Genomic DNA, 10,363 nt, shown 5'->3' on the forward strand with positions numbered 1-10,363 from the left:
TTTAGTACCGGCTGGAGCCACCAGCCGGTACTAAGTTTCCTGGCGCCAATTTAGTACCGGCTGGTGGCTCCAGCCGGTACTAAATTGTCAGTAGCCGTTCCAGGCGGCTGTCGGGGGCTGTCGGTGGCGCACTTTAGTGCCGGCTGGAGCCACCAGCCGGTACTAAACGGCTCCCAAGGGCACTGTTTCTTTGACCCGGTACTAAATTTGCACGTTAGTACCGGCCGAAACCGTGACCGGTACTAACGGCCGCGGACGAATGTGCGTTTTTCTAGCAGTGGACCATCCGACACGCTCTTAAAGAGTTGTCCCTTGGGACACATCTATAAATGTCGGGGGGTTGCAAGTTCCATGCCACTCATAATAGACAAAATTGAGGTCAACTTAGATTTTCATATCTTCGATATCCTCGATTTTGATCTTCTCCTAGGCTCCCCGCTTGAAAATTTCTCACATCTCAAGGGAGTCTAGATAAAAAGCTTTGGAAAACCGCTTTTGTCACTATTTCTTGCTTAGAAAATTCTATGACAAAGTATTTTCCTAAGCGAAACCTGCTCAAGGAGATGATGCATGAATCTCCATTCATATCATCCGAACCCATTCTCTTCAAGGTTGCAAAATCTGCTACTTTTGAAAAGAGCAACTCGGAAGAAATCCTTCGTTTTTGTGAAGACGAAGGGTCATCATCCCCCTCGAGCGAGTTTGAACCCTTCGTATTTAGCGGCATTCATAATCCCCTGCGTCTCTCACCTTTCCTCGACGCCGCTCGCCTGCTCCCTTCCCCTCTGCCGTCAGCCCCTGCCACCGCCAAGGCACCAACCCGCCATGGCGCTCCTCCATGCTGCTCATCTATCGAGCTCCTGCTCTCCTCCCATACGCGGCCATGCCACTTTCCAGCGCCCCTGCTCTGCTCCACTCTGCCGCCACCAGCCTGCCATAACGCTCCCCCACACCATCCTCCACCGAGCTCCTGCTCTGCTCCCATCCGCCGCCAGCCCTCCATGCCACTCATCTACAACCAAATAGGCGCTTTGGGGTTGAATCCATTTCAACGCTTAGTCTGATTTGGTACTGAACCCTACCCAATTCAATGTCAAGCCTCCCAATGTGGGTGCAATGAGAAATCGAGCTAGTACAATAATACTATTATTAAGCAAATCACGAGTTCTAGTACAGAAATTCTAGCTAGTAGTAGTGGAACTACAGATCCACACGGTCTAGACATGCTAGTCCAAGATCTGACCAGAAACAGCTCGATCCACTTGCATAACGCAACGTCGCGAGCAAAGAGCAGATTAAACATATACAAACACCAGATCGACACGACGGGCAGCACGTAGTAGACGTAGCTTGCCTTCAATATACTACACGAAAGCTGCAGCGGCAGCGGCAGTGCCGGCGGTGCGAAGGATCTGGAAGTAGAGCTGCGGGTTGGCCTGGAACGCCACGCGGGAGATGAGGAAGCCCGCGGCGCCCGGCGCCTTCATCGTGCCTGCGGCGGCGGCGGCCGGGACAGCCGCCGCTGGCCAGAGGAAGTAAGCGCCGACGGAGCCCCCGACCACCATCGCCGCGGTCTTCACGGCGCGGTCCCGGCTGGAAACCATGGCCGTCGCTTGGCGCTTCATGAAGCCGAGCCCCGACCCCGCGATGCCTGCCGCTGGCTTGGCCAGCGAGACGGCGGAGACCATGGCTTTGGTGGCCTGCTGCCTGGCGAGGTCGAGGCCTCCGATGAGGTCGCGCGGGTGCATTGCTGCTGATCTTTCTTCTCTTTGTTGGGTGGAGGATTTGTTCTCTTTCTTGGGTGGAGGATGGTGGATGTTGGAGAATAATGGAGTGGGAGATGAAGCGGAAAGAGTAGGCCGAGGGGCTGCGTTTATGTAGACAAGGGCATCCAGTGGTGTCCGTACGGGAACACTACCGTATTCTTTGATCAAAGCTTGGTTCCCCAATCCGAACCTGTCCATTCATATTGAAGTTCCCAACTCAAATTAAGTGAACAGCTCGCCTGCTCCGCCCCCGCGTCGTCCAAAGGCCGTTTGATTCCCCTCCCTTTCCACCTCTGGAAGGGAGTAGGATCAATTTCTTCCAATAGTTTCTAATAGATCGAATTTAGAGTTTAGGTTAGGGTTTTTCCATGTCGCGTTTCGTGATATGGGAGATTTGTTTTCTCCTTCTTCTCTCCGACAACGGTGAAGAGATATGATGTATTGGATCTCTCCATGGTGGCTCCAATGAATGAGGTGGTGGCATCTACGGTGTCATTGAGGCGGGGATGGTGCCCCCATTGTGAAATAATTTTCTCTGGCCACTTCTCCAATTTGTCGTGGTTAGATCCAACCATGGTGAAAGGCGTATGAGAATAAGTCTGTCCCAGAGTTGATTTCGATCAGTCTTGGATTGGATAGATTAAGGTCTGTCTCTCTTCTTCATCGGTGGCAGAAAGAGGAAGAAGAAAGACACAACAAGGAAGAAGAAAGACACAACAAGGAAGAAGAAAATTGTACTCGTTCCAGCCTACAGTGATGTTGGTCGCCGTTCTTTGGGCGCTTCTTCTCAGCTTGCTTGCTAAGTATATGCCCGTGTAACCTTCTACTTAATTTTTTACACAAGTTTGAGATTGAGATTTGGAGCAGCTTAGTGCGTGAGTACTTTGAGAGTGCTTTGTATAACTTAATGATGTACTCAACTTTGATATAATACAATTCATCCTTTGATCTCTCAAAAAAAAAGCTTGGTTCCCCGATCCAAAAATATTTCAACAAAATCGCTTTTTGCTCCAAAGAAGCAACAAGCAAGAATCTAACTAGATTTTGTATATCGGTGTCGCTGTGCTCCGTCCACGAAACGAAATAATGTAAGTCTGCCTTTTGGACAAGTCAAAAAGTAAACGTTGAACTTTTGATTAAAGTTATATAAAAACAATAATATTGATGATATAAAATAAGTAAAGTATCATTTGATAAATTATAGAATATATTTTCATAATAAACTTATCCGGATACATAAGTTATATAAAATTAGTCATATTTAAACTAGTTTGATTACAATTTTTTTATGGATAGAAATAATAACTTTGTGAAAAGAAAAGAAAGAAAGCGACGAAAGCATTCAGCTTTGTAGAAGCAAAGCTGATTCGTATATCAGTGACCGTGACTCTAGTGGGTTGGGTCCCAACGTTCGACGAGTGGATGCACGATCGTACAATGGATGACTCAGCCGGGCTATTTGATTAGCGATCGTGGTGGAGCCCGGTCCGAATATATCCTACTCGAAAGCTAAGCACTAACCCCAAAAGAAACGGCGATCAATGTACTGTAGCACCCCGACAGTTTCATTTGCCTACTTCACGGTTAAACAAAACTAATACAGTAATGAAAAACTAAGAGAATTTGAAGCGGACCCTGCTCCACATTGGAATGATGTCACTAGATTCACTTATCAGATCTCTGCCCCTCAATTACGAAAAGGTACAGTTGTTGCCAGTAGAGGATCCAGGGATAATATCCACCTATGGCGAACTAGTGCTGAATACAGTAAGCAAGCGTATATGCAAAATAATTGGGATCAATAGAATAATTAACATGCACTAAATGACATGGAGTGCTGAATACCATAGTCAAGTGATAATAAATTATAAAACATTTGTGAATATGGATTATAAACCATAGTCAGGGGGTGTATTTGCCTCGTGGGTGTATAGAGTTGAGTCATGAGGGTGCATATATGGTGAAAAATTGGACATGATCACTGTTTTACTATTTTTCTTTTTGGTGCATTTGCACCCCCTAATTACATTATAGCTTCACCCCTGCTCGTTGTCGACAGATAGTCACCTAACACTGAAAGAATAGCGCCGATTAAATCCTAAAACATGCACACTCACCCTTATAAATGCATGCATGCAACCCTACTCCTATGAGCACCAAGTTGGCAGATCCTTAAGATTGATAAAGTCACCACTAGAGCCTCGTTATTGATGGGCATGTTGTCACCACTGAAAAATAGTGCCAGTTAAATTCTGAAATAAATCTAGAAAAAATACAGGCACCCATGCCAAACTCGAATTTGAATGGACAGGTTCCATCGCGAAAAACTTTAATTAAGATACGCTTAGTTCATTAGGCCCACAATTAATTAGACTGAAAACCTAGCCGATCTTGTTCAACTAAAGACCAACTAGATCGTATCATCCTGGTCATCTACATATCATTCACCTAGCCGATGAGTAATACTTCACACCAAAAACAAAATTAAGCTGCTTAGGCACTCTACCTCTATAGCGAGGTCACACGACGAGAAGCACTAACCATTGCCTCCTTCCACACTCACTGGTGGCCAAGAAACGTGCAAGAGAAGGTTATAGAGAGGAAGCTTCCTACTTTTTTTTAGAGCAACTCCAATGGACTCTGTAAAAAGAGTTGAATAGGTAAAAGTAGCAAAATTGAAGAGAAATGGGATCCAACAGGCTCTCTATTTACCACTAGTCACTATCTCGCTCGCAATCCACGAGCCTCCGCTCATTTTTCTTTGTCATGTCGGTCGCCCTCGATATCCCCTCCTCTCGCAGGTCCCACGCTCCCGCACCTTCCACCATCGGCCGCTCCCCCTCCTCCCATCCCGCCCCGCACGCCGCTGCGCGCTCCCATGCCGCCGCCGCAACATCGGATCCATGGCTTCTTCTCCTTGTTTCCTCCTACCCTGCTCGCGAGTTGGAGGCCCGCAGCGGCGTCCGCGCTCTTGACCTTCGCACTTGCTAGGGCAGGCGACGCGACCTTCCTCTGCACCGTGGGGCTCTCCAGGGAGCAGTGGTGGCATGTTGGCTGGCGCGAGCGGCCGGGCCAAGCAGATCTACTCTGAGGCGAGGATCTAGCGGTGGTGGCCTGCGGCATCAACGCGTGCGCGCTCTCCACGGCGGGGTGGACTGCAGCGGGGCCGTGGCGGCGCGGACTGGCGAGGAGTTGGCGGCGGTGGCGGCAAATCGACTGCAACGACGGCAGGAGGAGGAGGAGGCGCTGGTGCTGCTGCCGCCATGGAGACCATGGGAGCAGGAGGAGTGGGGCCCACATGACAGTGAGATGGAGAGAAAGAAGAGTTGGATATGGAGAGTGAAATTTCACTAGTCCGTTGGTTCCACACCTCTTGGAAAACTAAATGACTAGCTAAATTCCTATTTGGCCAGTGTGATTTGAAGAAGCTGTTGGAGATGCTCTTAGAGTGCGCTTAGAATGGGGAAACGTTGATGAAGAAATTCGGTATCAAAGATTGAATTCCTAGATACTTCTTTTTTGTAAAAAATTCTTTTCCTATAACAAAAACTTCGAAACATAGTATCATATAAATCATTGGTTCCCATTATGTTTTATTTAGGATTCTAGAAATGAGCTCCAAACCTTATGTTTAGAACTCCTTTTGGGAAATCCAATGAGCGCTGTGTTTATCATTTGTAGTAATATAAGCATATGCAACCCTTGTTGTATAATAAGACCTGGTATTGTTACTTTCATTGATGGAATAATAGTGTCCCTCTGTTTTGAAATAAATAAAGTTTGAGAGAAACTAATTAGTTCATTTATTTTTCAATTAATTAGATTATCTCAGACGTCATTTATTTAAGAATGAAGAAGGGGGTAAACTTAACATATGAAGGTGATGTGACGTTAATGCCAAGAGGACATCGACGAACCTGCATTCGTTGATGAGTGGGGTACTGGGGTGCAACTCTGAGGAACAAAAGATTAAAGCATTAGACTCGGTAGATAGAATCTCCTTTAGTCAGTGATTGCTTTCCAAACGAATCTTTTCTTACACAAACGTACCAAGCAAATGGCTAAGAAGTACCCCACTCACCCATTGACTGACAATATCACGCATCGGTCATCGGTGCAGAATCCACAAGGAAAAAAAGGAAATGTTCACGAGCCTCACAGAAAGAACGTAAGTCCTTCCCAAAAAATTTCCTACATTATTCGTCTCATCAAATTTTTGAACACATGTATGGAACATTAAATAGAGTTGAAAAAAATAACTAATTATACAGTCTAACTGATTACCACAAGATGAATCTTTTAAGCCCAATTAGTTCATGATTGGACATTATTTGTCAAGTAACAATGAAATGTGCTACAATATCAAAATCCAAATTTTACACCAACTAAACACACCCTAAGGCCTTGTTTAGATCCAAACTTCAAATTCCAAAAGATTTGTAAAACGTCTGCATCGTGTACCAAATGTAGTTGAAAAAAAAATCATATTACACGAATGGACTGTAAATCACGAGACGAATCTAATGAACCTAATTAGGTCGTGATTAGACACTAAATTGCTACAGTAAACATACGCTAATGATGAATTAATTAGGCTCATTAGATTAATCTCGTAATTTACAGATGAGTTCTGTAATTAGTTTTTGTAATGAGTCTATATTTAATACTTCAAAGGTGAAAAATTTCCTTTTCAAAATTCCAAAAGAGGGGAACTAAACACACCCTAAATTGAACGGCCAGTTCCTGTCTCCAAAAGTCACAAATTTCTCTAACTATAGAGCATAAAACGAAGAATAAAGACTATCAATGAAGAGAGGACGAAGTTGCAAATCTTTGGCGCACTTGAATGAGTCCAAATCACACAAACAATGGATCAAATAATGGCGGCGCAACTCTAATATGAGAGAAGAAACCTAGCTCGAACCAGCTCTCTGGTGAAATGGGCGCTGGCTCGGCTCGGGGAGGAAGAAGCCCCAATTTATAGTGGGAGCATTAGTACCGGCTGGTGGCTACAGCCGGTACTAAAGCTCCCCATTTAGTACCGGCTGGAGCCACCAGCCGGTACTAAGTTTCCTGGCGCCAATTTAGTACCGGCTGGTGGCTCCAGCCGGTACTAAATTGTCAGTAGCCGTTCCAGGCGGCTGTCGGGGGCTGTCGGTGGCGCACTTTAGTGCCGGCTGGAGCCACCAGCCGATACTAAACGGCTCCCAAGGGCACTGTTTCTTTGACCCGGTACTAAATTTGCACGTTAGTACCGGCCGAAACCGTGACCGGTACTAACGGCCGCGGACGAATGTGCGTTTTTCTAGCAGTGGACCATCCGACACGCTCTTAAAGAGTTGTCCCTTGGGACACATCTATAAATGTCGGGGGTTGCAAGTTCCATGCCACTCATAATAGACAAAATTGAGGTCAACTTAGATTTTCATATCTTCGATATCCTCGATTTTGATCTTCTCCTAGGCTCCTCGCTTGAAAATTTCTCACATCTCAAGGGAGTCTAGATAAAAAGCTTTGGAAAACCGCTTTTGTCACTATCTCTTGCTTAGAAAATTCTATGACAAAGTATTTTCCTGAGCGAAACCTGCTCAAGGAGATGATGCATGAATCTCCATTCATATCATCCGAACCCATTCTCTTCAAGGTTGCAAAATCTGCTACTTTTGAAGAGAGCAACTCGAAAGAAATCCTTTGTTTTTGTGAAGACGAAGGGTCATCATCCCCCTCGAGCAAGTTTGAACCCTTCGTATTTAGCGGCATTCATAATCCCCTGCGTCTCTCACCTTTCCTCGACGCCGCTCGCCTGCTCCCTTCCCCTCTGCTGTCAGCCCCTGCCACCGCCAAGGCACCAACCCGCCATGGCGCTCCTCCATGCTGCTCATCTATCGAGCTCCTGCTCTCCTCCCATACGCGGCCATGCCACTTTCCAGCGCCCCTGCTCTGCTCCACTCTGCCGCCACCAGCCTGCCATAACGCTCCCCCACACCATCCTCCACCGAGCTCCTGCTCTGCTCCCATCCGCCGCCAGCCCTCCATGCCACTCATCTACAACCAAATAGGCGCTTTGGGGTTGAATCCATTTCAACGCTTAGTCTGATTTGGTACTGAACCCTACCCAATTCAATGTCAAGCCTCCCAATGTGGGTGCAATGAGAAATCGAGCTAGTACAATAATACTATTATTAAGCAAATCACGAGTTCTAGTACAGAAATTCTAGCTAGTAGTAGTGGAACTAAAGATCCACACGGTCTAGACATGCTAGTCCAAGATCTGACCAGAAACAGCTCGATCCACTTGCATAACACAACGTCGCGAGCAAAGAGCAGATTAAACATATACAAACACCAGATCGACACGACGGGCAGCACGTAGTAGACGTAGCTTGCCTTCAATATACTACACGAAAGCTGCAGCGGCAGCGGCAGCGCCGGCGGTGCGAAGGATCTGGAAGTAGAGCTGCGGGTTGGCCTGGAACGCCACGCGGGAGATGAGGAAGCCCGCGGCGCCCGGCGCCTTCATCGTGCCTGCGGCGGCGGCGGCGGCCGGGACAGCCGCCGCTGGCCAGAAGAAGTAAGCGCCGACGGCGCCCCCGACCACCATCGCCGCGGTCTTCACGGCGCGGTCACGGCTGGAAACCATGGCCGTCGCTTGGCGCTTCATGAAGCCGACCCCCGACCCCGCGATGCCTGCCGCTGGCTTGGCCAGCGAGACGGCGGAGACCATGGCTTTGGTGGCCTGCTGCCTGGCGAGGTCGAGGCCTCCGATGAGGTCGCGCGGGTGCATTGCTGCTGATCTTTCTTCTCTTTGTTGGGTGGAGGATTTGTTTTCTTTCTTGGGTGGAGGATGGTGGATGTTGGAGAATAATGGAGTGGGAGATGAAGCGGAAAGAGTAGGCCGCGTTTATGTAGACAAGGGCATCCAGCGGTGTCCGTACGGGAACACTACTGTATTCTTTGATCAAAGCTTGGTTCCCCGATCCGAACCTGTCCATTCATATTGAAGTTCCCAACTCAAATCTTTATGGATAGAAATAATAACTTTGTGAAAAGAAAAGAAAGAAAGCGACGAAAGCATTCAGCTTTGTAGAAGCAAAGCTGGTTAGTATATCAGTGACCGTGACTCTAGTGGGTTGGGTCCCAACGTTCGACGAGTGGATGCACGATCGTACAATGGATGACTCAGCCGGGCTATTTGATTAGCGATCGTGGAGGAGCCCGGTTCGAATCACTCTCTGTTCGCTGGACTGGAGCTGGTGGCTGAAGTGGTATGAGTGAAAAATATTATTGGCTGGCTGGTGGCTGGAAGCTGGTGCTGGAGCGGTGTGAGAGGAAAATACTATTAGGCTGGAGGCTGCTGGAGCCGCCGAACAGAGTGATCAATATACTAACCACTCGAAAGATAAGCACTAACCCCAAAAGAAACGGCGATCGATGTACTGTAGCACTCCTACAGTTTCATTTGCCTACTTCACGGTTAAACAAAACTAATACAGTAATGAAAAACTAAGAGAATTTGAAGCGGACCCTGCTCCACATTGGAATGATGTCACTAGATTCACTTATCAGATCTCTGCCCCTCAATTACGAAAAGGTACAGTTGTTGCCAGTAGTGGATCCAGGGATAATATCCACCTATGGCGAACTAGTGCTGAATACAGTAAGCAAGCGTATATGCAAAATAATTGGGATCAGTAGAATAATTAACATGCACTAAATGACATGGAGTGCTGAATACCATAGTCAAGTGATAATAAATTATAAAACATTTGTGAATATGGATTATAAACCATAGTCAGGGGGTGTATTTGCCTCGTGGGTGTATAGAGTTGAGTCATGAGGGTGCAAATATGGCGAGAAATTGGACATGATCACTGTTTTTTTGGGTGCATTTGCACCCCCCCTAATTACACTATAGCTTCACCCCTGCTCGCTGTCGACAGATAATCACCTAACAGTGAAAGAATAGCGCCGATTAAATCCTAAAACAAGCACACTCACCCTTATAAATGCATGCATGCAACTCTACTTCTATGAGCACCAAGTTGGCAGATCCTTAAGATTGATAAAGTCACCACTAGAGCCTCGTTATCGATGGGCATGTTGCCACTGAAAAATAGTGCCGGTTAAATTCTGAAATAAATCTAGAAAAAATACATGCACCCATGCCGAACTCGAATTTGAATGGGCAGGTTCCATCGCGAAAAACTTTAATTAAGATACGCTTAGTTCATTAGGCCCACAATTAATTAGACTGAAAACCTAGCCGATCTTGTTCAACTAAAGACCAACTAGATCGTATCATCCTGGTCATCTACATATCATTTCACCTAGCCGATGAGTAATACTTCACATCAAAAACAAAATTGAGCTGCTTAGGCACTCTACCTCTATAGCGAGGTCACACGACGAGAAGCACTAACCATTGCCTCCTTCCACACTCACTCTCTATCCTAGCTACACTCCTGGTGGGCAAGAAACGTGCAAGAGAAGGTTATAGAGAGGAAGCTTCCTACTTTTTTCTAGAGCAACTCCAATGGACTCTGTAAAAAGAGTTGAATAGGTAAAAGTAACAAAATTGAAGAGAAATGGGATCCAAC

At 46.6% G+C, this 10,363-nt stretch overlaps 2 protein-coding genes across 2 annotated transcripts; both read right to left on the reverse strand.

The window, feature by feature from the left end:
* Positions 1-1,124: 1,124 nt before the first annotated feature.
* On the reverse strand, positions 1,125-2,161 carry LOC120709501. The gene has a single exon (XM_039995170.1). It carries the CDS (start codon positions 1,962-1,964, stop codon positions 1,365-1,367), a length of 600 nt encoding a protein of 199 aa, XP_039851104.1. The 5' UTR covers positions 1,965-2,161; the 3' UTR covers positions 1,125-1,364.
* Positions 2,162-7,916: 5,755 nt separating this feature from the next.
* Positions 7,917-8,751, reverse strand: LOC120709502 (protein EGG APPARATUS-1-like). The gene has a single exon (XM_039995171.1). It carries the CDS (start codon positions 8,548-8,550, stop codon positions 8,164-8,166), a length of 387 nt encoding a protein of 128 aa, XP_039851105.1. The 5' UTR covers positions 8,551-8,751; the 3' UTR covers positions 7,917-8,163.
* Positions 8,752-10,363: the final 1,612 nt, after the last annotated feature.

Source organism: Panicum virgatum, chromosome 5K (genome assembly GCF_016808335.1).
Source record: "Panicum virgatum strain AP13 chromosome 5K, P.virgatum_v5, whole genome shotgun sequence".
NCBI classification, from domain to species: Eukaryota; Viridiplantae; Streptophyta; class Magnoliopsida; order Poales; family Poaceae; genus Panicum; species Panicum virgatum.

What these genes read in the sequence shown, in the direction of transcription:
- LOC120709501 (XM_039995170.1), bottom strand. Translation starts at nt 1,964, where the DNA reads ATGGACAGGTTCGGATTGGGGAACCAAGCTTTGATCAAAGAATACGGT.
- LOC120709502 (XM_039995171.1), bottom strand. Translation starts at nt 8,550, where the DNA reads ATGCACCCGCGCGACCTCATCGGAGGCCTCGACCTCGCCAGGCAGCAG.